The sequence below is a fragment of the Bidens hawaiensis genome, unplaced genomic scaffold (assembly GCF_021521415.1).
Source record: "Bidens hawaiensis isolate Kalapana, Puna unplaced genomic scaffold, B.hawaiensis_p1.1 tig00000780_1, whole genome shotgun sequence".
Classification (NCBI taxonomy): domain Eukaryota; kingdom Viridiplantae; phylum Streptophyta; class Magnoliopsida; order Asterales; family Asteraceae; genus Bidens; species Bidens hawaiensis.
Window position 1 is genome coordinate 3212405 of NW_027491045.1, and position 27670 is coordinate 3240074.

At 42.4% G+C, this 27670-nt stretch overlaps 1 protein-coding gene across 1 annotated transcript; it reads right to left on the minus strand.

Moving 5' to 3' along the window:
• Positions 1–5658: 5658 nt before the first annotated feature.
• On the minus strand, positions 5659–9967 carry LOC143538360 (IAA-amino acid hydrolase ILR1-like 4). Its single transcript, XM_077031939.1, has 5 exons — positions 9533–9967; positions 8158–8283; positions 7728–8042; positions 7536–7664; positions 5659–6220 (listed from the first exon to the last, which is right to left on the minus strand). The coding sequence occupies exons 1-5, from the start codon at positions 9863–9865 to the stop codon at positions 5813–5815; spliced, it is 1311 nt and encodes a 436-aa protein (XP_076888054.1). The 5' UTR covers positions 9866–9967; the 3' UTR covers positions 5659–5812.
• Between the last annotated feature and the right edge of the window lie 17703 nt (positions 9968–27670).

Below are 27670 nucleotides of genomic sequence, written 5' to 3' on the forward strand. Positions count from 1 at the left end.
ACTTGTTTTGTTTAGGTTCATAGTATATTTATAACCAACGTGTCAATCTGTTAACGTGACACGATTGAGAAACCATTAATTATACTAAACATTTTTTTAAAATAACCCATAAACTAGACATATGTTTGTTGGCTACTTACCCATCTTGTTTAAATCAAAGAAAATTACAAATGCTTTTTCTTTAAATGTATACATTGTAAAAGTTAAAACACTAAGGCTACGTGTAGTGGGGCGCCGGTTTGAGCGAAATTGGGCACGATGGGGCGAGAACACCGCCCCCCCCCCGGCGATGTTTGGGCGAAAAGGGGCAGGGCGTGGGATAATTGACGCCGGAAGAGATGAAGTTTTATTATTATTATTATATTACTATTGTATATATATATGTATATGTATATGTATATGTATATATGTTGTGTGTGATATATATATGTATATGTATATGTATATATGTTGTGTGTGTGTGTATATATGTATATGCAAAATGAATCCTAGAAACAAACCGAACCAACCGAACCACCCATTCCCTCCTTTCGGTCAACACCATGGTTCGCAAAACCAACCGAACGTGAACTTACAATGGAACCCGATGAACCTAAACCAACCGAGCTATCCGTTTCAATTTCCCGACCCGAACCTAAACATGTACGCCAACCGAGCTATATGTTTTTTTTTATATTTTTAGTTATGTATTTTTTTGTATTTCTTTTTAATTTTAATGCATTTTTATTTAATTATTTTAATAAATTGGTTTTTATTTAATTAGTTTAATTATAAAAAGAAAATAATAAAAAAAGACACTGTGGGTCCAACTTGTAGTCCCTTCACCATTAACCCCAAAAACAAATTTCTACTTCATGCTGACTGGGCGCCACGTGTCACAATTCGCCCCAAATTGTAGCCCCGCCACTATACATGGCCTAATTAATAAAATATGTTTTGTTGTTTCATGGTGCCAACTCAATTTGAAAGAAAAAAAGGACATGGAATTATTAATAAAGTGTTCATAGGATACTCCTTTATTTATTTTAATTAAATAAAAATATTCATCCATATCCATTAATAGCATTTGAGCAAGTGGGTAGAATTGGTAATGTACTAAACCCTATTCAACGGAACCAAGATATGCATGCCACGTGTCTAAGCCGACTATATACATATACATATAATATAGTTAAATAGACATATAGTTATATATTCCCACATAAAGTATCCAAACTCATAGTGCATCAAGATTAAGTTTGAAACCTTTTTCATATCAGAATCATATGTTTTTTTGATGGAAACAATGAATAAAGAGAAAATACAAATCTTGCAAGATGATCATCATCAAGAATCCATAGAAGAAACATCATCAATATCAAATGGATCATCAACAATATCTTCATGTTCTTCATTTGATACAGAAGATGATGATGCTTCATCATCATCTTCTTCTTCACTTAATTCAAATGAGTCATCTGTACTTGATCTATCAGATCTTATGTCACACTTACCTATCAAGTAAGTTAATTTATTGTGTTTCATACTTCTTTTATTTCAGTTTATATGTATTTCAATCAAGAATCTTGATATTGTTGTTAATTCCGGACTGAATTCACAAGTCGGTGAATATAGAAGGACCAGAGTTGATAAGTCGGTCAAGTTGGCTTAGTTTTGTAGTTGTAAAGTTATGTGCCGTTGACTAACTAGCATGCCCTAGTTAAAGCATCACGTCGCTGTCATGTAAGCAATGTGAACCGGCTGTTGTAGGTTAATTAGCTTTAACTAGCATTAATTTAAAGAAAAAGAAATGAAGAAAAAAAGTTTGATCGGTGTATTAGGAGGAACCCCACCTTATTTCTTGATAATAGGTGTTAACACAATAGAGAAAATGGAGAAACATGTCTTAACAACACCCCCCCCCCCCCACCCCAATGAAACATGGTCTATTATGATTAGTATGCAAGTGTCTTGGTCACATAGTTAGGGTTATATAGTTATATCTATAAATATAGGGTTTGAGTAGAGGCTTTAATTCTTTAAATCTCTAATCAATAGAGAATTACTATTAACGATTTTTGCGTCAGTTTTCTCTTTCTATGGTAGAAGTGTTTATCGATCATGTTCGTTGCGATACTAAACTGTTTTTTTTTCTCTTGAATTAATTAAAGGAGAGGGTTATCAAAGTTTTATCAAGGGAAATCAGAATCATTTACATCTCTTGCAAGGGTGATGAGCATAGAAGATCTTCCAAAAATAGTAAAGAGTCCATACAACAAAATGAGGAAGATTAAGTCTAATAGCAAAAGCTATGGAGGTGGTTTAGATAGCTACAAGTCTCATACTCTTCCAAAACCAATCATTTCAAAGAAAGTTTCACCTTTTCTTAGGCAAAGAAGTTTTGCTAAGTCAACTTTGGTTCTTGGTCAACAAAAAAACTAATGGTGTATGAAAATATTGGAAAATTTTGCTAGTATGTTAGTAAAAGATCTTGAGGAATTTTTTCTAGTTTATTAGTAAGGAAATTCATTGTAATATTGTATATATATAATATGACACTTGGCTTGTTTAGCATCATTTTATGAAGAAAAGAAAATCACATGGGAAGAATATTTAAAGGGGGTGTTTGGGTTTATGTATGTAAAACGGTCACTTGATTATTGCGAGTGAAATTATTCATCACCGGATATGTTAGAATCTGGTATTAACAAAACGGATAAAGACGAGTGTTGGAAAATTGGGTTAATATAATTATTGTTTACCGAGCAGCGAACATGACTGTGTCTGAAATGAAGTAAAGATGAATGATATACATCAATGCCAGAAGCTATGTGATTAAAACATATAAAACTATGGAAATAGTATGTGTAATGAATTGAATTGAGGGAAAACCTACCCACATAAGGAGGGTGAATCGACTTTAGAGTGATTCCGATATAGAGTGATTCGAGTAGTCAATCTCCCAATAGACCTGTATAGACGTGCATAAAAAAACCGGTTCCGGAACCTAACTGGTGGAACCGAACCGGAACCGGTTCCAGTTCCAACCCGGTTGGAACAATACCCGGTTTGGGTATTTTTGTACCCGAAAATGGTACCCGGTTCTCCTATTTGTATGTCGATACCAGTTCCAACCCGGTTCCTACCCGGTTCTTAATTGAAACCGGTTCGGTTCGTACCCGGAAAAACCGGTTCCAACGGGTTTTTTTTGAAGGGTCAAACAAAAGTCAAACTAGCCGTTGGAACCGGTTCCAACGGTAATATAGCCGTTGGAACCGGTTTTTTAGACACCAATTAGCCGTTGGAACCGGTTCCAACGGTAATATAGCCGTTGGATCGGTTTTTGAGACAATAGATCCGTTGGAACCGGTTCCAACGGTAATATAGCCGTTGGAACCGGTTTTTGATGCCCAAACCTTTATATAACTTGTTTCCATTAAAAACTAACTATTACAAACCTATATATAACTTGTTTCCTATATTTAAAAACTAACTATTACAAACATTATTAAAACATAAACGATACTAAACATAACAACTAAAACATAAAAAACAAAGTCCGTCGTTTTAATCCGGGAATACTTATTTTTGGGTTGTAGAGCCGGACGACTCTCCCACTTCCGTTTTTTTAGCTTCCAATCTTCTTTTCTCTCGACAATACTTATTCGTATGTTTTCGTAATGTCGAGTTGGACCCTGCTTTAAGAAACTTCGAGCAATATTTGCAACGTGCCAACTCATGTGAGTCGGTCATGAGACACAAATCGTAATGAACCCAAACATCGGGGCATCTTGTTGTTTCGATCACCATAACAACGTCATCATTGGTTGCAATTTGTTGTCGGTTTAAGGTTAATTGTGGTTTGGAGTGTGTTTTATAGTTTTGGAAGTGGTTTAACAAGTAAACAAACAAACCTTGCTATTTATAGTAAGAAAATAACCTATTTATAGTTAAAAAAACCGGTTCCAACGGTCAAAAACAGCTATATAGCCGTTGGAACCGGTTCCTAACGGCTCTAATATTTAAATTTCAAAAAAAACCGGTGGAACCGGTTTTTACGTAAAAACCGGTTCCGGTTCATACCCTACCCGGTTCTTAAAAGTTCGCATATCTGGGCATCAGTTCGGGTCGGGAACCGAACCGGTTCTTGATTGGAACCGGTGCCATTTTACAACCCGGTGTGAAAAAACCGGTTTGGAACCGGTTCGGGTTTTCCATTTGAACCCGATTTGTGCACCTCTAGACCTGTAGAGTGGGCTAAACTCCAAGAATAAGAGATAAGAAGAGTAACCGAAGTTGGAATAATTTTATGATTATTTTTTTTATTGAAAGGATTACAATTTATAGGTAAAGGAAAAGAAAAAACATAAAAATAGAAAAAAAGATAAACTTTTACGAAAACGATAACTAGATATTCAGATATTGGATAAACTTTATGAATTACTTGACTTGCAAGGAAAGAATCCTAATTGATAACTTAGCATTTGTATCAGATTTATATGTAGAAGCATGTTTTTAGATATTGGTTTTGAAGATAAAGAAACAAGTGAGGCCTTAAGGGTTTTGAACCTAACTTATTGTGGACGATAGTGCCTTGGCACGTCGCATCATCATTGAGCCGCTTTTGTGTCTTGGCTCAAACCGGTTTTAAAATCGACTTTTTTTGGGCCTAAAACCGGTTCTAAACCCAATCGAAATGGTTTGGAACAGTTCGACTTGTTCTATGTTGAAACCGGTATGGGTCAAACCGGTTTTGACCATGTAATACCCAAACTGGTTTGGTTTGGGCAAAAACCGGTTTTGTACACATCTAGTTAACATATCAACATCCAGATTCAGGTTTAGCTTCATCTTTCTTGATGGTGTTTTTGGGCGAGTCAGGTCTAGAGCGTCAAAATCAGTATGGACGGCTGACATCCCGTTTCAATAAGGCTCATTCGGATATCGAGGTGGTTCCAAAAGATGTTCAAAAAACACGACATGCTCAAAAAGGCCCAGCCCGGTTTTAGCCTGTTTCAAGTTATTTAAAAACACGAACCCAAACCTTAACATATAAACCAAACTCATTTTAGCGCGTTTCAAGTCAACAGTAAAAATGACATGTTTTAACCCAAACCTCCTAAATTTTTAGGTTTTTAACCTAACATTGTTTTAGCTCATTTCAAGTCATACTAAAAAATTGACCGATTTACACAATCCCCCCCCCCCCCCCCCCCTCTTATATTTTAACACAACTCATTTTTAGCCCGTTTCAAGTTATACTAAAACACGAACCCAAACTTCCTAAATTTTAACCCTACCTGGTTTTAGTGCGTTTCGAGTCATACTAAAAATCACCCTTTTAACCCAAACCTCCAAAAATTTAACCCAACCCGGTTTTAGCCGATTTCGAGTTATACTATAAAACGATAATTTTAAACCAAACCTCCTAAACTTTTAGCCCAATCCGGTTTTAGCCCATTTCAAGTTATACTAAAGAAAACGAAACCTTCTAACTTTAACCCAACCTAGTTTTAGCCCGTTTCAAGTCATACTAAAAAACAAACCGTAACCCAAACCTCCTAAATTTGACCCAACCCAGTTTGGCCCGTTTAAGCTATACTAAAAAATAACCCGTTTAAGCGTTTAACCCAACTCTATTTCAACCCGCCAACATCTCATACCTTGAGCATGCATATATAAACCAATTCCATAATCATAATAAAGATCATTTGCAGGTAAAATAAATGTTCTGCAAATTATACAAAATGATACAACAATTGCACATGAACCAAAGCGGTCATGAAAAAGGCGATATACTGAACTTTAAAAAAAAGAAAAAAAAAAAGAGACTTTACAGTTCGTCGCGTCGTTTTTCCTTCGACTGAGTTTCCGAAACTTGAATCTTAGTGAGGTAATTAGTAACCAGAGAAGCATGCATGGCAGCACCATACGGAAGTATATCTTCATTAACTTCAAAAAATGGAGAATGAACCGACACGGGTTTCTTATTTGATTCAGCCTTCATTCCAAGAAAGTAGAAGTAACCGGGAATCACTTCTTGGTAAACCGAAAAATCGTCCGACCCCATTAATGGTAGAATTGTTTTAACGTTTGATGGCCCGAGAATGTCGCCTGCAACGCTTTGGAAGTACTCATGCAATGCATCGTCGTTTATTGCTGCGGGAAAAAAAGGTTTGTCTTTTGAAGAGAATTCAACCGTTGCGTTACATCTTTGCACCGTTGCTTGCCCTATAATAACCTGTTTTCAAATTAAATTAGCTTAATTATATACTTAACTAAAAAAAAGGTTGTTTGAAAAATGAGCACGAGCCGGCTCACAAGACTAAATGAGCCTATTATTTATAATTTTTATTTAACTTACTAATTACATAATATGTTTTATTATATATAAAACTATGATACAAATAACAAACTAATATATATTATGATATATATAAAAAATTTAATTAGAATATATATGTAATTGATATTTAAAAGAGATACATATAAAATAATTGTATTGTACGTAAATTTATTTATAAATAATAAATGAGCCGAGCCTTGTCACATAATGGAAAAAGAAGTTGCGGATAATGGTCGTTGGGGACTTCAAAATGACGGTCAAAGCTAGTACGCTATTGTGTCTTTTGAAATCACGTCGTCAGGGTTTTTTTGTTTGTTAAGTTGCGCTGGATGCTTTACCTGACAAGATTGCTTTCAGTTAACGTAATTACATCCAAGGAACCTTTCAAGCAGTTATAAATTATAAATAAAAATAAGTAGTATGATGCTTTTCTGTTTTAGTATGGTGTCCTAATATCTTTCTAATAATATTGATCTAATTTATTCTATGCAAAAGAAATAGAAAATTGTTGAAATATATGTGTATTTTTAATTCCATATTAAAATATATATATTTCTACGATTTTCTATTTTGTTTGCATAGAGTAAATTATAAAAACAAAATTAAAAAGATTTAAGATATCATACTAAAACAAAAAAACATAATGCAACTGATTTTCTATTATAACTCATAACTAGTTGAAAGGTTCCTTGGATGTTGTACAAGTTTTGAAATCAATCTTGTCAGGTAAGGTAAAGCACTGAGCGCAACATAACATATAAAAAAACCCTGACGACGTAATTTCAAAAGGCATAATAGCGTGCTAGCTTAGCCGCCATTATGAAGTCCCCAACAATAGTATCCACAACTTTTTTCCAATTTTGTGACTGGGTGCTCTTGCACGTATGCCTTTAAGCCAAGAAATAAATATTCATCATGATCTAAGATCTTGTGCGTGCGGCCGTGCCCTCACAAAAGGCACGAACATCACTTCCATTCAATCTAGTCTAGCTCGAGCTTGAAAATCTACTGACAAGCCAAACTTGAGCTTCAGAAGTAGAGCTCAAAACGAGCGAAGCTCGAGCCCGGCTCAGCCTGTTTACACCCCTAGTATCGTTGTTGTAATAAGTTTCGTTATTATTCGAATTGAAAGAACTAAATGACACGAGTATAGAACTTAATTATCATTTAATGACTTTTTTTCTTTCACAGGTGAAATACTAATAATTACCTCCTCGATCCGCTGCTTAAGTTGCATGAAACTTTCTTTAGTAAAAGCTCGAAAGGTTCCGCCAATGGTAACCGAATCCGGAATAACATTAAACGCACCACCTCCTTGAAACTTAGCAACCGTAACCACCTACATGAGTTAACCTTTTAGCACTTGCTAACTACATTATCAACACAATAACTTATAACGTACCTGAGAGTCAAGAGGATCGGCTTCTCGTGACACAAGATGTTGTAGACTAACAACAACATTTGAAGCTGCTAAAATCGGGTCAATAGAATGTTGTGGAATGGCTGCATGACCTCCTCGTCCGGTTATTACAGCTTCAAAGAAACCACTACCAGCCAAAAGAGTACCCGATTTAGAAGACACTTGACCTAATGGTAAAGCTGGAGATACATGTAAACCGAATATTGCTTTCACGTTTTCAAGAACCCCGCTTTCTACCACCTTTATGGCCCCGCCACCGCCTTCTTCAGCGGGTTGGAATACTAGAACTACCGTTCCCTACAAAATCAAGAAATACGAAACAAGAACTATTATTCACATGGGCTGATTTGAATTATGTTTTATCTCAAACGGGTCAAACTAAAAAATAATAATAATAATAAAATCAACAAACCTTCAAAAGATGGGTGTGGTTTTTTAAGATCTTGGCGGCACCAAGAAGCATGGTGACATGAGCATCATGCCCGCAAGCATGCATCTTTCCAGGAACTTTACTTTTGTGCTTCCATTCCACCATTTCCTAATCACAAAAGTCAAACATATAACAAAAGTTTTTTTTTTTATCAAAATTCAACAGATTTTCCTAATTATCACTTGCGATAATCTCAATACAACTTAAATTGTTACAGTAGCTGTACGAAGTTCAAAGTGCATCACTCTGTAACTAATCTAACTTCTTTTATACGCATAATCACTCTGTACGTATATTCAAGAGAAAAGTCAAACAGACAACACAAGTCAAAGTTCTATACAATGTCAACTGATTCACAAATTATCACCCGCAATAAACGCATTTACAATATTTTACCAATCTTACACTAGCTATAAGACGTTCAAAACTGTGTCACTCTGTCACTGTTCTTAACTAACTTTTTATACTCAAGGTAAAAGTCAAAACAAGTCAAAATTTCTAACGAATGTCAACAGATCCCCAAATTATCACCTACAATAGACTCATATAGTCACATACTCACATACAACTTTGTAACCATCTTTCACTAGCTATAAAAAGTTCAAAACTTTATCACTCTGCAACTGTCCTTCATAATCCAAGTCAACAAAAGTCAAAGTTCCTATAGAATGTCAACAGATCCCCAAATTATCACCATTTTAACAACCTTAAACTAACTAACAAAAGTTCAAAACTTTATCACCCTGCAACTGTTCTTACTTAACTTGTTCTTAACTACTTACACTCAACAAAAAGTCAAAGTTTCTAAAAAATGTCCACAGATCCCCAAATTATCACCATTTTAACAACCTTAAACTAGCTAACAAAAGTTCAAAACTTTATCACTCTGCAACTGTTCTTAACTGCTTACACTCAACAGAAAAGTCAACACACACAACAAAAGTCAAAGTTTCTATAAAATGTCAACATATCCCCAAATTATCACCATTTTAACAACCTTAAACTAACTAACAAAAGTTCAAAACTTTATCACTCTGCAACTGTTATCAACTTGTTCTTAACTGCTTACACTCAACACAAAAGTCAACACACACAAAAGTCAAAGTTTCTATAAAATGTCAACATATCCCCAAATTATCACCATTTTAACAACCTTAAAACTAACTAACAAAAGTTCAAAACGTTATCACTCTGCAGCTGTTCTTAACTTGTTCCTAACTCCTTACACTCAACAGTCAACACAAAAGTCAACCCACACAACAAAAGTCAACCTTTCCACAAAAAGTCAACACACCCCAAAATCACCAAACCACCAACCCACCAATACCAAAAACTGAAAATCATAAAAGAACAAAACCTGCATGGGCAGAGCATCCATATCAGCTCTAATCGCAACAAACGGCGGCTCACCGGATCCGATAAACCCGACAACACCAGTAACAGCAACCGGGTACTTATACCCAATACCCAATTGATCCAATTCTTCTCTAATTATCTTACTAGTCTCAAATTCTTCATAACCCAGCTCCGGGTTCTCATGAATTCGCCTCCTAATACCCACCATCCAGTCAAAAACCTCATCTTTTTTAGCAATTTCAAGAAACCCATTTGAAATCTCGTAACCCCTAATTCGAGGCTCAATTAGGGCAATAATAATAATAATTTGAAAAACCCATTTCGAAAAACTCATCTTTTAAGCTTAGTTTCAAGGGTTTCTTGAAATCTTGAATTTGTGTGTAAATTTCAAGATTCTTGAAATTGATCGGAGAATAATAATATTATTATTGTTATTATTATTATCCGACGGCTATAAATATCTGCCACGAGGGATTCGATTTAAAGAGATGTGCACGTGCGATATTGGAAGTGGCACGTGGGTAATTTGTGCCACGTCAGCGTTGGGAAGATAGGCTAATTTTGATCATATGTGACGTGTTTTTTTTTGTGTGTGGGGTGATTGGTATGGGTTATGGGTCTCACTCAAATAATTGTTTTTGTACGAGTTATAGTTGTGTAATTGAAGTGACTACTTCTCAATGTATAGTGCAATTAACCAAATAATTCAATTGATAACATTTAAATCGATTAATCATTCAACTGCAAATAGAAAATTACAAGAAGCAAAGATCTAACAGAAAGAAGATGAGAAAATAGAGAGAAAGAGATGGGAGACTAGAACCAATTCACACCATAAGTTCATTCATAACCTCTACTCCTTTGTTTGGGCCATTTAATATGGGCTGCTTGTACGTGCTGATGGCTTGGGCCCATAAGATTCATAACATTACTCCCCCCTTTTAAATACACCTTGTCCTCAAGGTGTAACTTTATAAGGTTGTAAGAAAGAAAGCGAGACGAGTGAGCCAAATAGCTATGTGAGAAAAAAGAATATTAGCCCGTCTCTAACAGTTGGTTTCCAAAAGTTCTAGTGGTTTATGTCCATAAAGGGCTGCAAATGGTGCTATGCGCGGGTCAAGAAAAGAATCACATGCCGATGATGGCTTGTAAATACCAACTTGTAAAATTCGAGCGGGAAAATTAGTTGGCGGATCGGGTGCCGTCACGGTGGTTGTACGAAGCAGAATGACCTGATGGAAATATTTTTGAGGACCCCACTTTATTGCTCCATACACATCACGTAGAACATTATTATCATGACAATGCATTCCCATGCCCATTAGCATGTGAATCCAAACAAAAATGTCACTAGGCTGCAAAAAGTTAAATATTTTGAAAGCATCTATAATAACACAACCTTTGACCTGCATATATAGTATAGTAGTAGCAATAATTGGGCTGATGTCCGTTGCCCATTTTAATGCAACTGTAGGCATAATCTTCACCACTCTTTCTTTAACCACAATAATCCCAAGGCTGCCACAAACCGTCAACAACATTCCCAAAATACTCAAATCTACGCTCCTTGGGAATTGATTGATAAATTTGGCAGATAGAGTAATTGTGTTAGAAGGGCTCAAACTGTTCTCTCCAGTAGAGAAACACCTTGTAGGTGTCATCCCAAATCCCGTCTGACCGTATACAAAAATGCACATGGTGTTGCCATCTAGAACTGATCGAATAAGTTTGCAATCGCCGGCCTGATAATAATTGACTTTTTTAATTTGGGATAATACTAATGATGATATAGTTGCAGAACATGTAATTGAGCCATTTGTAGCATCATTTGAAAGAGCCGGTAAACCGTCAACAACCGATGTTACTTCAGTTGCTAAATTAATGCCCGAAGTCGCCAAATGGCGAATTATTGCATATGTATTAAACACACCGTGTATGAAATTACTGCCTTGCCGTTTTGCAGTTGAGGTAGCCATACGCTCAACAATTTCCACCTCTAATATTGCTTGCTTGCCACTCACAAACGAATTACGAGACTCTAACAAAGTCATGGTGACAAGGTCAAACATGTTGGTAATTCGATCAAAAGAAGGCGTGTTAACAAAAATCGGGTCTGGATCAAAAACAAAGCCGCTCCCTAACCATTTATCCCCTAAAATCAAATCACGGCCGGCAAAGAAATTAGTAAAACTACCAATATAAGGGCCAACCTGTTTTAAACCAGAAGAAATACCATCTGAATTCCTACTAGAACTGACGGGAGATAAATTTACAGTAGTACCCGGTAAAATATCAACTGTTGCCATGTAAGAGCCATAGGAATTCAGATGTAGGTATGAAGATGCATAAGAGTCTGAGATAGATTCATGAGATACAATAGGCTGAGATGGTTGTTTGTTAACTCGAAAATTGAGCAGGGTTGTTGTACTGCAACGAACGTGTTTATCCCAAATGTTACACTTAAGTAGCATATCAATAGCACCAGGTTGTGTGGCAGGGAAGAATATGGGGCTATTAGACTCAAGCCATGTTCGTTCAGGCAATTCATCAAACGGTTTCAGTAACCGAGTGACTCTAGTCAATACATTTGTTCTAAACCCAAAGGAAGAACCACCAGCAGATTCAATCTTCTGAACATCACTAGGAAAATAATATGTGACAACAAAAACTTGACCAAACCCATGGTGAAGAACATGACTATGCAGCTCACTTATCCACACGAAGAGATCAATATATTGAGCAAGAGGTGCAAAATACTGCATGATATGAGCAGTAATAGTAGGTGCACATTCCATAAGAGAAATGCGACATTCAAACAAAGTCGCACCAAGATGGCCAGCCATGCTAATAAAGTAATTAAAATAAGGCATGCAATTAATACTCGTACCAGGATCAAAACCAAATGTCCTATCGAACCAATCAGCCCCAAGATTTGAATTAGAGCTGAAAAGGAATATAGCAAAACTACCGATAGTACCTAGCTTTGCACAATTAGATGTAATGTCGGGTGGTGTAGGAACAAAACCTGAATCAGTTGCGTGCAATTTACCACCAAAATGTAAATGAGGACTAGTGATTACCATAGCCGAACAACCAAACAAGAAATCCAGTGTACTAAAAGAAGGGATTATGAATTCCAAAGGAGACACCCGAACATGATTTACAATCAAACCCGGCTCCCATGCAAATGAGTGAATAACCATTAAATCCACGGAAGAATCATTATCACAAGCGTTGGTTTCTACCATATCAATCTTTGAAGCATTTGCCAAAAGTATATTTATGAAAGGTTTCGCACTGTCAAGCAAAATATTATAATATGATATATCTATTTGACCATCTTTTACTCCGAGTGACTTATGAACACCAATAATTAAGTCGTCTTGAATTGCTAATACCTCATCGCTAATGGGTGCATGAACGTCATTGGCAAATTCATTGTTAATATAGTACAAAAGTACGAATATGATGTATTTAGTGGTTGTGAGAGTAACGATCCGTATAACCACTAAGCAAGAGATTCATGAGAATCGAAATCTGATTTTTGAGCGTTCATTCAATAAAATAATTAATCATTAACTGGACCTGATTCACCAACTTGAAATTGGCATCCTGATCTCCTAACGTGCCTTTATCATGATTTTCCTCAGTGAATGATTGAATTGAAAACATATAAGACCATCGCCTAACCATCTCCGAGAATTATCATGTGAAAAGGTGAAATCATCAATATCATTTATCAAAGCCTCCAATTGCATAGATTCTCTACCACTTCTTGAGTCTTATTTCCATTCCCGGACATGTTGAACTCTTGAAACCGTATCGTCTCCTTTTAACACTATGCAAAAACCAAACAATTTTGAAGGACTAGATGGCATAGATGCAGGACTGGCTGGAGGGTGGTGCCGGTTGGACCGTCGACCGGGGCAAGTAATTTTTAGAGGCCAAAATGTTTTTATGTATACATTTAAAAATATAAAACTTATAAAATATTATTTAATCTTTACCATTTTATAGTTATTGGACCCAAAAAAAAAGTTTTTTTCATAATCTATTTAATCAAGTTTAAATTATTGGGCCCAAACTAAAAAAATAAAATAAATATCAAATGCAAAATAAAAAAAATAGTGTTCGATTGAAATTCTCCCTTGGCTCCTTCATTCTTTGCGAATGCTGAACAAAAACTGAACAACGACCAACCCAGCCGACCACCACTATTAGTTCGTCGCTGACCACCAGGCTCCTCCGCAGTTGACCTGGCCAACCACCATGGACCAATATGTTTTTTTTTCTTTTTTTTTCTTTCAATGTTAGGAGAGCTTCACGAATCATCGGTTAGTCGTGATGTTACGATATTTGATTTTAATAATAGATTTTTCTATGTATATTGTTATAACATTAAGCGTCGTTTGAAAAGAGTAGCCTATATATTTCGTTACTCGTTCGGGCTATGGGTCTATTTATTTCGACTCGGGCGAAATATTTAAATAAACTATCATCTTGTTAAGAGGTATTTAAATCTCACTTTCACCTAAATAACAATAATTTTTGCATAGGTTCTTGTTCTAGCAAAACAGTAGAGCCAACAAACAAACCAACAACCATAAAATGTATTTACCTTAACGTTTTCCAATATCTTGTGGCCACTTTTGGCTCACCCTTGAAAAAATCGTGTTTTCAGCTTTCCAACCATCAACAAGAAGATGATAACATCAGTGAAGAAACACTAAGTGAACCCACGGGCAGATTATAGATAATCTGGGGGTTAAGTAATGTTTCCCACGAGGATGAGGTCCAGCAGAGAAGGTTGTTCTTCAGGGGACCTGCAAAACAGACACCGTAAGCTCATCACTGAGAAGGGGGGGGGGGGTTCCTCCTTGTGACCACCCTCCGGCGTGAGAATCAGACTAGATTGCTCTGAATATAAGTGTATATTAAGAGATTGCTAGATAAGATTGAGATATCAGATGATGTCCTTACCATTCCAAGGTGTTGGAGTATTTATAGCCGAATGTAGGTTTCCTAGAAGGTACAGCCGGCTGAATAGTATTCCTGTTCCACCAACAGTGGATTATACACAGGCCATGCTGGTTGGTGGATAGGCTACGGCCGACAGTAATAAGGTCGGCTGTACACTGTTCCTTTACTGCCGGCTGCGCACTGTTCCACCAACTGCCGGCTGCGCACGTCCCATCGTAAGGGTTGGTGAGTAGGCAGCGGCTAATAGTGACAAACAGTACTAGAGGGTGCTCCTCCTCGTACTATTGTCGGTGAGCTGTCACCCTGTGATTGGTTCATGGGCTGTTCTGGTCAAATCGTCTGTTCTGCCCATACCTTAGTAGGTATAGTACAAAAGATCTTCCAGAAGCATACGGACTGGCTCATTTAGGCGGGTGTATTCCCGCCTTGCTCATTCCTTCATGTGACTACTGAAGTGGCTAATACCTTGTGCGTGTAGCCTTGCTATTAGTGCGGGTAGCCTTCCCTGATGGCTTGTATCCGCAGCTGCGGGAACAGGCGGGGTACTTCACCATTAGGAGGCTTTCCCTGCGGGTACAGCTGGCGTACTGCGCGTAAGGTTCTCTGAGCATGGTGGGTCCTGCTGGAGCAGTTGGTCGTTGCGCAGACGTCCCTGTTCAAGGTGAGTCTTGCGGGTCCAACTGGGCTCTGCTGGGACCTACCTCTTCAAGTCCCCCCAGTCCAATGTTCTTCTCATGAATTATTAATAAGTGAGGTGAACTTTTGGACTTAGCAAGGGGTTTTGAAAAGGGTTTAGATCTTAGGTTTTCCGTGGTGATTCTCCCCGCGGTTTTCCTGATGTCACGCAGAAATTCCCGACTTTTCTGCTTGATCTTAGGGTATGAAGCGGGTAGGTTTGTAACCTTCTCGCAAGTCAGGAGCGTTGAGTCCCACTTGTGTGGATTCTCCATGGGGTTTTGATAGTTTTCAACATAGTGATCAATTATGCTAAAACCACCAATTCCATCTTGGAGTTTCAAACAATATAGTTCTCGACGTTCCCGTCATGCGGGGATGTTATTCCCGTTTCCGCAAGCATGGCCCAGAAGATCCTTCTTGGTTTGAATTCCCTGCAGAGTGCTAAGTATGTGAAGGGTTTTGCCTTGACACTGTACCCGCACTCGTCTTACGGTTACTTTATTCCCAAGGTATTCCTGGTGCCAATTCCCTGCGGGTGCTAAGTATGTGAAGGGTTTTGCCTTGACACTGTACCCGCACCCGTCTTATGGTTACTTGGTTACCAAGGTATTTCTGGTGCCAATTCCCTGCGGGTGCTAAGTATGTGAAGGGTTTTGCCTTGACACTGTACCCGCACCCGTCTTATGGTTACTTGGTTACCAAGGTAAGGGGTATTTTCCCGCCTACTTTTGAATCTTTTTTTTTGAATTTTTTTGAAATTCGAAGAGTTGGTGAAAGGATAAGAACAGTCCAAACCTCTGAAACGTCGTGCGACGGTTTCTTCTAACTGTGTCAGGACGTGCAGGAAGTTATGGTGACGTGACAGTACATGGTCATTCCAGACGCTTTTTCAGGCGCGTGGGCGCGTGGCAGCGAAATTAATGGTACGCGTCCTTTCAACAGCTGTTGCCAGCTTGCTTTTTGCCACGTGTCATAGTTTCATTGCACCTTCGATTTCTCTCTCCTCCGCATTAAATTCATCGCATTAATTGCGATTAGTATATAAAGGGGGAGAGGGTTCTTTGTAATCCACACTTTCACTCTTCTCTTCATCTTAAGAACGATTTCCGGCGAATACTCATCTTTCAGTCGAGCATTCTCTTGAAATCGTTTTCTTCCTTCTTTTTGCAAGATGTCTCGTGATCTCGAATCTACAGCTGATGACAAGAGTACTGCTGGCGAGTGCCAGTGTGCTCTGCCTGGCGATCTGTATCAGTACATCGTCAGGAAGTTCATGCTTGAGTCTCTCGAGCCTGAGTTTCCTGAACCCCACCAGACGGTGTATGATGCCCCCAGAGGCAAGATCGGGGTTTATGCTGCATTCTTTGTCTATGGGAATCTTAGGTTCCCATTGACAAAGTTTGTTTACCGTGTCCTCGAGAGGCACGGTGTGCACCTGACCGAGGTGCACCCGATGGCGATTGCCAAGATTCGGCACTTCGAGTGGGTGTGCCGGATTCTGGGCATTGAGCCATATGTTGACCGCCTGATGACCTTCTACACTTGGAGGTGCATCCAGGGGTGGTACACGTTGATAACCCGAATTAAGGGTTTGAAGATTTGCGCAACCGAGCGCAGTCTTCGCTCGTGGAAGCGAGAGTTCTTCTACATCTCCGCTCGCGCCATCCCCCTTGCCATGAAATTTAAGAACGGGCAAGCACTTCCCAGCCTTCACGCCTCCAACTACGAGGAGGCGGAATGGTTTTCGAAGATATCCCGAGTCCAATCTCCGGTTTACCGGTTTGCGGAGTCCGGGATGGTGATGCTGGGGATGAGCCGGGTGTGGAAGGCTGCGGATGCGCATAAGATCCCAATCGTCCTCGAATACGGTTCGAACTCTGTTCCTTATGGTATGCTTTGTTTCTTTTTGTTGATTTAGAATCTCTTCTAACTTTTTTCCTGTTTATTTCAGAGGGGAACGACTTGCAGTCGCTCCTGAACCCGCGGGAGGCTGACGGTCCCGCTCGGATGGGTACTCGCGCTCTAGACGAGAACGAGTTGCCCATCCTAGAACAAACGATGGATCGGTTCATGGAGGTCTATCCGCTAGGCCACGAGATCCTTAGCGCCAGGCGGCCAGGTAAGGCGCTGTTCGACCCTCGACCCCTCAATGTTGAAACCTCTGCTGGAATTCCTTTAATCGTATGTTCTGATGAGGAATCCGCAGATGGTCCTCCGTTGGTGCGGAAGAAGAAGGCTGCCGGCGGGAAGGGGAAGGAGAAGGTGGCCTCCACTGCCGATCCGGCGCCTCGGTCTGATTCGGAGACCGAAAGCGAAGAGGTGGCGGTGAATCCCGGTGGTGATAAGACCACCGCTCCGGAGGCTGCGACTGTCACCTCCGGAGAGCCCAAGAAGACGACGGTGAGCGGCGCAAAGAGGTCGGCTCCATCGGGTTCGTCCCCGCCTCTCCGTACCTTTAGGCTCAAGAAAACCCGTAAGTACAAACTTCCTTTATCTTTTAACTTCATAGTTTTCCATCATTAATACTTATCTTCTTTACGCAGGCGTGGATGTTGACGCATTCCAGGGTGGAGCGCAGAGGAGTACCTCTCCGCCAATGACGGTAGGCTTGGTCAGCCTACCTGAGGCGACGACCCAGGCGCCTGCGCCTGCTTCCGCTGGTTCAGTTGCTCACTCCTTTGAGCCGACTGTTCCAGCTGTGATGACGTCACCGCCGGCTGTGAGTGCTATTTTTACAGCATCTTTCACCGAGCCGGCGGTTACTATTGCTGCGGATTCCGCAGCGGCGACCGCGGCGGCCGCTACCATGCCTCCTCCGTCATCGGCAATGACGGCCGAACCTTCAGGTATGCATGGGGCGTATCGCCAACCTCTGCCACCTTCTCATCTGCCTGACCTCTTGGATGGATTTCCCTTGGGTTCAGGTGATGGGTTCGGCGGCTATCGGCCTGTTATTGACCCTACAGGTGCGTAGGGTTCCTTTGGCCTATTTTATATTTTTCAATCATCTTTTCCTAACTGCTCTTTGTTTTTTGCAGTGTCGGATTCCAATGAAGTGTATGTTCCACGATGGAACATTCGCCGAGGAACAGCCCTTCGCACCCCTGTGGAGTGCGTGGAGTGGGCTCGTCACGCTGCTCTTAGTGGTGCGTTGGGGGAAGCCATGGCTAGCTACCAGGAGGGTAGGCTAAGCAATGAGCTTCGGGTTCTCCTGGCCCGGATGCAGCCGCGCGTCGAGCTGCTTTGTCGTGAAAACGACAAGTTAAAAGCAGCTCGCATTCAGGAAGTAGCTCAGGCGCGGGCTGTCCGGGAGGAGAATAGGAGGCTCTCCGCCGCGGCTGCGGAGAAGGAGAAGGCGTTCAAGGCCCTTGAAGTTGAGGTTCAGGCCCGTCTCGAGGCTCGCTCCAAGGCTGCCCAAGCTGTTAATGAACAGCTTCGGCTGGCTAAGGAGACTGCTAGGAACGCAACTGAAAGGGCCACCAAGGCTGAAGCTGTTGCCGAGCCTCTACGCGTGGAGAATGAAGAGCTTAAAGCCAAATTAGAGGCTCTCCAGCAGGCTCATGATGCCTTGGCGATGGAGGACGCGAAGAAGCTCCAAGAGATCCTGGACCAGAGGGGCGTGCTTGACCATACTGAGCGGAAGCTAAAGGGCGTCGAAGAGGCTGCTGCAAAGGAAGTGTTGCTTGCCAACCTTAATAAAAGTGAAGCCGAACGCGCCTGTACCCAAGCTCAAGCCGCCCTCCAAGAAGCTCTGGTTGCCAAGGAATGGCTTCTTCGAGAAGCGTTGTCTCGGGTAAGCTTTTCATGTCTTTACGCTTTCCTTTGTAAATAGAAAAGGTTCTGATACTTGTATTATTTTTTTTTCTTTGTAGGTTGTGCATCGGGTCTTTTCGGAGACATCTTATGACGATGCTATGAGCGCAGCCCTCAACGCTTCTCATGAGGATGGGGAAAAGGCCGGTTTCCTGCTTGGTCTAGGGTTCGTTGAGAAAGGCATCCCGCCTTCCAACTTCCCTTTGTATGATGTGGATACTGAAGCTATTTACGACCAAGCAGTGAACCAGTATGCCGCCTTCCCGCATCCGGTGGTGGAGAAGGTGAACGAAGTCGCTGCTGCTGATGATGGACTAGCTATTCTTAAAGCTTTCCTTGAACCACCACGCTCTACTGATGGAGCGGGTCCAGGTGGAAGTGGTCCTGAAGCTTGATTCTGAAGATCCCTTTCCACCATTAGCGTAGATTTTTGCTTTTGTATAGCTATCTTTGTAATATTTGAATTTGATGAAATAAAGATTGTGTTAGTTCTTTGCCTTGTTTATTTTACGCATGTTTTGATCTAACTTAGTAATTTCTTTAGTACTTAGATAAGTTAACTTTTTAACGTGGCAGATTATAAGTTTGTCTCGCTTCCTCTTTCATGATTGTGCGGGTATGACCGTCACTTACACTTAGTAGGATGGCTTGACTTTACTTATATCCGACCTGCGTGGAAGTTTTCCTCATCTTTTCCTTTGAAATTTTCTAAGTGTTCAGAATAAGTTAACCTTTGAACGTGGTAGATGATAGGTTGAAGTTTTGCTTCCTTGTTCGTGATTGTGCGGGTAAGACCGTCACTTGCACTTACAAGGATGGCTAAACTTTACTTACATCTGACCTGCGTGTAGGTTTTCCTTAAAACTTGAGATTTCTAGCGTTGTGTTTATGTGGGTTTTGCCGCCTTCCACACGTAACGACTTACTTCTTCCCCCATTTATGCGGTGAATACCGGCACATTAGTGTGGGAAGTTCGTAAGTATAAAGGTAAGGCTATCAACACATTGTGAAAGGAGAATCATTTCCATTAGAAGTGGCTCTAGGCCTTTTCTTTACAAGTTTGGAATTGATCTACATATAACATTTGCGTAATTGAGCTCCATTCCATGTTCTTGGGATGTGAGTGCCATCGAGCCTTTCGAGCCGGTACGCGCCCTTTCCCAGAACTTCTTTGATAATGTATGGCCCTTCCCAGACCGGGGCCAGTTTTCCTGGGCGTTGTTGGTTCGAAGCCTCGTTGTTACGCAGTATGTAGTCTCCTACTTTGAAGTTGCAGAGTTTTACCCGCGTGTTGTAGTACTTTTGCATTTTTCGCTTGTAGTTCTCTTCACGCACTGCGGCTAAGTCTCTGCGTTCCTCGGTTAGCATAAGGTCCAACCGTCTTTCCGCATCATTGTCTTCTGGCTGAATCAAGACCCTTGGTGAGGGTAAACCAATTTCGACCGGGACCATGGCTTCAGTGCCATAAGTGAGGCTGAACGGGGTTTCTCCCGTACTGGCCTTCTTCAGCGTTCTGTTTGCCCAAAGGACGTGCGGAAGCTCGTCCACCCAGCCGGATCTGTGTTCCAAGAGTCTCTTCTTGATGCCTTCGACGATGCTCTTATTTGCTCTTTCCACCTCACCATTACCTTGCGGGTGTGCCACTGAGGTAAAGGTGTGGGTGATTTAAAGTTCTTTCAGCCACTGTTATAGCTTCTTGTCAGCAAAGTTGGTGCCGTTATCGCTCACCAAATTCTGTGGAAGTCCAAAACGACAAACAATAAATTCCCAAATAATTTTTTTATATGTTTTGCGGTTGTTTGGGCTAAGGGTTTTGCTTCTATCCACTTGGTGAAGTAGTCGATGGCTACCACTAGGAACTGAACATTTCCTGCTGCTGTAGGAAATGGGCCTGTCACATCGATGGCCCACTTCTGAAATGGCCATGAAGAGGTGACTGGAACAAGTTCATTCTTCGGGCGGTGCGTATTGGGTGCGTAAAGCTGGCAAGACCTGCATTTTCTGATGTATGCCAGCGCATCCGTATGCATCCCCGGCCAAAAGTATCCCACGTTGTTTAGCTTAGCTACAACAGCGCGGGGACCTGCGTGTACTCCACAGATGCCTTCGTGTACCTCCCTTAGGAGGTAGTCAGCATCTTGGTTGTCCACGCATCTTAAGAGTGGGCCAAGAAAGTTACGTCTGTAAAGGATGTCATCGATGAGTTGATAATTCAGTGCTTTACAGCGTAGTTTTCTTGCCTGTGTTTTTTACTCTGGTAGTGTACCTGCCGCAAGGTATTTTATTATTGGTTTCATCCATGTTTCTGTGCCGGTTTGGATGACACAAATTTCCTTGTGCGGGACCGAAGGTGTCTCGAGGAGTTCAATGCGGATGTCCTTTCCTAAGTGGGTGAAGGCTAACGATGCAAGCTTGCTTAACGCATCCGCGGATTTGTTTTCACTTCGCTTGACGTGTATGACTTTGCAGTCGTTGAAATCGCGCATAAGGGATTTTGCTTGTGCGAGGTACAGGGCCATTGTGTCGTTCACGGCCGTGTACGTCCCGTTGATTTGATTGGCTACTAACATGGAATCCACGTGGGCTTCCAAGTTTTTCACTCCCATCTTACGCGCAATTCTCAGCCCAGCCAAGAATGCCTCATACTCGGCTTCGTTATTCGTGCTTGGAAAATCCAGTCGAATAGCGTAAGTGTATTCTTGGCCTGCTGGGTTGGTTAGTTTCAGCCCTGCGCCTGAACCCTCGTTACTGGCTGCTCCATCAGTGTAGAGTCGCCAGACATCATTGATGTCTTGTGCTGGAGAGGGTTGAGCCTCTTCCTGGCACTCTTTTTCCCGCGATACAGGCACTTCTGCAATAAAGTCGGCCAGAACCTGGCCTTTTATGGCTGGTCTTGGCTTATACTTTATCGCGTATTCCCCCAACTCAATTGCCCATTTGGCTAGGCGTCCCGATAACTCGGGTTTGCCTAGAACGTTTGCAAGTTTGAAGTTGGAGAGAATGGTGATTGGGTGACCCTGGAAATATCGTCTTAACCTGCGTGAAGCGTGTATGAGTGCTAAGACTAATTTTTCGAGGGTAGAGTACCGGGTTTCTACGTCTGTTAGGATACGGCTGACATAATAGATTGGCATCTGGATGCCTTTTCGCTCTACTAGCAAGACTGCCCCGGTTGCTCTATCTGTTGCGGAAAGGTATAGGATTAACTCCTCTCCTTCTTTTGGTGCTGTGAGCGTTGGGAGTTCGATCAAGCGTGACCGAATCTCCTGAAAAGCTGCTTCCGCTTCTGGTGTCCAGCGGAAGTACGTTTTCTTTAAACAGTTTCTCAACGTTGACACGAAGGGAAACGACTTATCCGCGTGGTTTGCCAAAAAGCGATTAAGTGCCACTAGTCGTCCATTCAGTGTCTGAGCCTGTTTGATGGTAGTAGGTGATTCCATTCTGATATGGCTTCGACCTTTTCAGGGTTCGCTCTGAAGCCATCTTTAGTGACGATGACCCCAAAGAACTTCCCTTCTTCCATTCCAAAGGCACACTTGCTCGGGTTGAGCTTCATGTTTATCTTCCTGAGCGTGTTGAAAGTCTCTTCGATGTCTTTCAACATCGCTTCTGGGTCAGGGCTTTTGATGACCAAGTCATCTATGTAGACTTCCAAGTTCCTCCCAATTTGGGTATGAAACTGGTTGTCCATCAGGCGTTGGTATGTGGACCCGGCATTCTTAAGTCCGAATGGCATCATTTGGTAACAAAATGTGCCATCGGGCGTCCGAAAAGCGGTTTTGTCCTGATCATCAACGGCCATGTGGATTTGATGGTACCCCTTATACGCGTCCAGGAAGCATTTAAGGTGGAATGGTGCCAACGAGTCCACCTTAAGATCAATTTCAGGTAACGGATAACAATCTTTGGGGCATGCTTTGTTCAAGTCTTTGAAATCTATGCACATGCGCCATTGTTTGTTATTCTTCGGTACCATAACGGGATTTGCAACCCAAGTTTGATATCTACTAACACGTACGATGCCTGCATCAAGGAGTTCCTTAACTTGGGTTCTACACGCGTTAGTTTGTTCTGGCCCCATTACTCTGCGCTTTTGTACGATCGGCGTAACAGCCGGATCGCATTTGAGCTTATGCTCTGCCTTACTTCGGGGTACACCAGTCATGTCAGCTGGTGTCCACGCGAAGATGTCAGCGTTTTTTTGTAATAAGCGCTTGAGTAAGGTGCGTGTGGGATCAACAATTGTTGGGCCAATGGAGACGGCCTGGTCAGGGTACTTGCCGTTGAAGGCCCATCTTTCTGGTTCGGTGATGGTTGGTTTAGCCATCTTTGGTTTGGGTTTAGATGAGACAGATGCGATGCATACCTGGGGAATGCCGGTGATCATCGCTACACCCTCAGCTGTTGGCCATCCCATCATGCCGTGGACTGAGGATACCACGGCGTTGAATCTTGCCATCCCGTCTCTCCCGAAGAGAATGTCGTATGTGGTGTGGCTTCCTCATCACGACAAAGTCCACATCTTCTGTGCGGGAGTGTTTCCCATCCGTAAGAGTGACGGGGAAAGATAGGATACCCAGGGGGGTGTTTGTGCTGCCATCAAACCCTTCCATCGAGGCGCAGATCGTTTCCAGGCGTTCCTTGTCTTCGTCATCTAGCTTGTCGAAGAACTGCCTGTACATCACCGTTGACGAGGCGCCGTTGTCAGCAAGAGTGCGGGAGGTGATGTAGTGCCCCAGCTGGCTTTTGCTGGGTCCTCCTGGCACTCGCGGGAAGCGCACCTCAGCTTCCTTCCACGCACATGGTTCTGTCGTTCGCCTTTTTCTTCCTCTGATATTACCATGAACCATGTTGATGCTGATGTCAACGGGCTTTCGTCCGTTGCCTCGGTACCGGTTGTCGTTCCGTCCTCCCTTCTTGATTGATGCCACCAGGTGTGCCAGTCTTCCCTCCTTGACGAATGCTTCAACAATATCCTTCAAGGATGTACACTCTTCCGTACCATGACCTTTTGTCCCGTGGAAGTCACAGGATTTGCTCTGATCCGCATTAGGTCGCTGCCGGATCATTGGAGCTTTTGGCCATGGTAGCTTTTCAGTGGCAAATATCTCCGTGACGCTTTTGGTGAGTGGCGTCCACCGGTGCTTTTGGCTTGAAGGGTGTGTGTGATTTCTTCCGCCAACAAGAGGGTGAGAGCTGGATGAGGTGTCAAAGTTTACCCTTGACTGCCACATACCTAGCTTCCTCTTTTTGTTCTGCCGGGCGATCCGAACATTGTTCTCTCTTGTCCTCTGCGTGTAGAGGTGTGTACTCTGGGGAAGATCTCTTCCCAGTTGCTTCTCCGTCTCGGCAAAGCGCTTGGCCGCCGTCATGATGGCATCCCATGTTGATGGCATGCCATCCTTACCCGTCAATGTGCGGATAAGCTCTGGGTATTCGGCGCCCTGGATGAAAGCGGCGCGAACAAGATCTTCACTTATGTTGCCGAGACTTAGCTTTTTGGAGTTGACGCGAGTGATGAAGTCTAGTAAAGATTCATCCTCCTCTCTCACGCAGTTGAGGATCGTCCACTGTTCTTCAGTATATTTCCTCTGCTGGCTGAAGTGCTGGCTGAACTTGTTCTGAAAGTCCGCCCAATCATAAATGTGGTGGATCGGTAAACGGTCAAACCATGCCCTGGCCGCTCCAACCAGAGTCATCTGGAACATATAACACCACGTGGGTTCCGTCCAGTTACTGACGGTTGCCCCCGCAATGAATCTGTTCAAGTGGTCGTCTGGGTCGGATAGACCATCATAAGTGCCAATGTTGGACATTTGTTTGGCACTTCTCGGGGCGATTGCTTCCGCAATGTCCCTTGCGAACTTTGACTTTCCTGCATTTGTAGCAGTTGGTCTAAAGGTTTTGGAGAAGTCACGCGGGTTTCTCTCCGCATTTGTTGGTTTAAAAGCTTCCCCAAAATTCCTTTTCAGTTGGAAGTCCGTTTCCTTACGCTTCCCTTTCGCCTTATGGCGAGGGTTTGCGTCGGTATCGGATTCTTCCCTCTCGTCGTCTGAGTACTCGCATTCACTGTTCATATTGAGATGTTGGCGAGTACTGCCGAATTCGTCAGCTTGTTGAACTGAACGCAAGCGTTCATCCAATTCAGCTTGGAACTCTCTCTGACGTGCTTCGGCCCACGCCTTCACTTGATCTAGTGTTTGGCGAGGGACCCTCGTTCGTTTTTCCAACTGGGCATCAGTGAACCCCAGTGGAATATTTACTGCACTTGCCCCGGCTTGGGTAGTCGGGGTAGTGTTCGTAAGATTTATATAACCGCCGGTGTTCCCCCCAGTTGCTGGGGTTGTGGTTACCGGGGTTTCTTGGTCGATTACTGGCCTTTGGACTGGAGTAACGTTAACCATTTCTTCAGAAATTTTGAAAAAACTAAGAATTAGTTCTAGCTTTTATGCACGGATGGCGCCAATGAAGAAACACTAAGTGAACCCACGGGCAGATTATAGATAATCTGGGGGTTAAGTAATGTTTCCCACGAGGATGAGGTCCAGCAGAGAAGGTTGTTCTTCAGGGGACCTGCAAAACAGACACCGTAAGCTCGTCACTGAGAAGGGGGGGGGGTTCCTCCTTGTGACCACCCTCCGGCGTGAGAATCAGACTAGATTGCTCTGAATATAAGTGTATATTAAGAGATTGCTAGATAAGATTGAGATATCAGATGATGTCCTTACCATTCCAAGGTGTTGGAGTATTTATAGCCGAAGGTAGGTTTCCTAGAAGGTACAGCCGGCTGAATAGTATTCCTGTTCCACCAACAGTGGATTATACACAGGCCATGCTGGTTGGTGGATAGGCTACGGCCGACAGTAATAAGGTCGGCTGTACTCTGTTCCTTTACTGCCGGCTGCGCACTGTTCCACCAACTGCCGGCTGCGCACGTCCCATCGTAAGGGTTGGTGAGTAGGCAGCGGCTAATAGTGACAAACAGTACTAGAGGGTGCTCCTCCTCGTACTATTGTCGGTGAGCTGTCACCCTGTGATTGGTTCATGGGCTGTTCTGGTCAAATCGTCTGTTCTGCCCATACCTTAGTAGGTATAGTACAAAAGATCTTCCAGAAGCATACGGACTGGCTCATTTAGGCGGGAGTATTCCCGCCTTGCTCATTCCTTCATGTGACTACTGAAGTGGCTAATACCTTGTGCGTGTAGCCTTGCTATTAGTGCGGGTAGCCTTCCCTGATGGCTTGTATCCGCAGCTGCGGGAACAGGAGGGGTACTTCACCATTGGGAGGCTTTCCCTGCGGGTACAGCTGGCGTACTGCGCGTAAGGTTCTCTGAGCATGGTGGGTCCTGCTGGAGCAGTTGGTCGTTGCGCAGACGTCCCTGTTCAAGGTGAGTCTTGCGGGTCCAACTGGGCTCTGCTGGGACCTACCTCTTCAATCAGGTACATTGTCTTCTTTCGATTATCTTAAGGTTCCTGCCAAAGAGAACCAATAATGTTTGATGCATTGTATTACACCCCGAAACTCCAGAACCACTCTAGTCTTGTATTTTTTTTTCTGTAAATTACTCCTTGAAGAGACGTGGATCGACTCACTGGTAGACGATCTACTTTCCTCGGGTGTGATTATACTATTTCACCGATGGTTTTCTTGGATCTGTGTTCTTCCACCTACAAAATGAACAGCACCGTCAACTTACCCCTCAGAAAGGGACAGAGGGGTCCTCTTTGGGGTAACCCTCCGGTGTGAGAATAAGTATTTGTGGGAGAAGATAATAATATCAGAGTAAGGAAATCTGGAGAGTACTGCTTAATAGCTGAATCCTCTGTAATTGGATGTGATTGTATATGATTGTGTATGTTACTGGCTGTAACTGTCTGTGATTGAATGTAATTGAATATGATTGAATGTCTCTCCTTGTGGAGTTGATGTTGTATTTATATTGCTAGGGTTTCAACTGATTGGGCTCAGCCTTGTTGGCCTCCTCCAATTGCTCTGCGCCACGTGTCCTCTGGGACACCTGGTGCTTTCTCATTGGTTATAATCACGTGGTAGCACATGGGTTATGCTGAGTTGTCCACCTTTCATTTGGCAGCTGTCAACATCAGCATATTCTTATTCCTTAAAAAGATACCTTCTGGAAGGTTGTCTGACGTGCACAATCAAGGTTGCCCTAATCCTGATTTGGATAAGGGCGAGGTTGATTATGTGCATGTATGATATGCGCCTATCCTGAGGATGCGAGAGGTCTTCTCTTTATTCTCACGCGCAGATGTTTCATGCGCAGATGTGATATGCACAAGCATGTGATATGCGCCACGCGCGGATGCGCCACGCGCAGATGTGATGTGCGTGAGCCTATGTGATGCGTGAGCATATGTGATGCGTGAGCATATGTGATGCCTGAGCATATGTGATGCCTGAGCATGTGATGCATGAGCATATGTGATGCATGAGCATGTGATGCATGCGCCATGCGCATAGGTTTTGGCTTTGTGCCTTCATAAAGTCTTGATTTCAAGCCTCTTGTCTATATCTTGTGGGTTGACCCGCCTGGCTCGGTGTTGAGGCGTGTACATACTTCTTCAAGCCCCCCCCAGTCTAATGTGTGTCTTGTCTCGCGCGAGCGAGGTAAGATAGATATTAGACTTAATAGTTTGCTCTTTTAG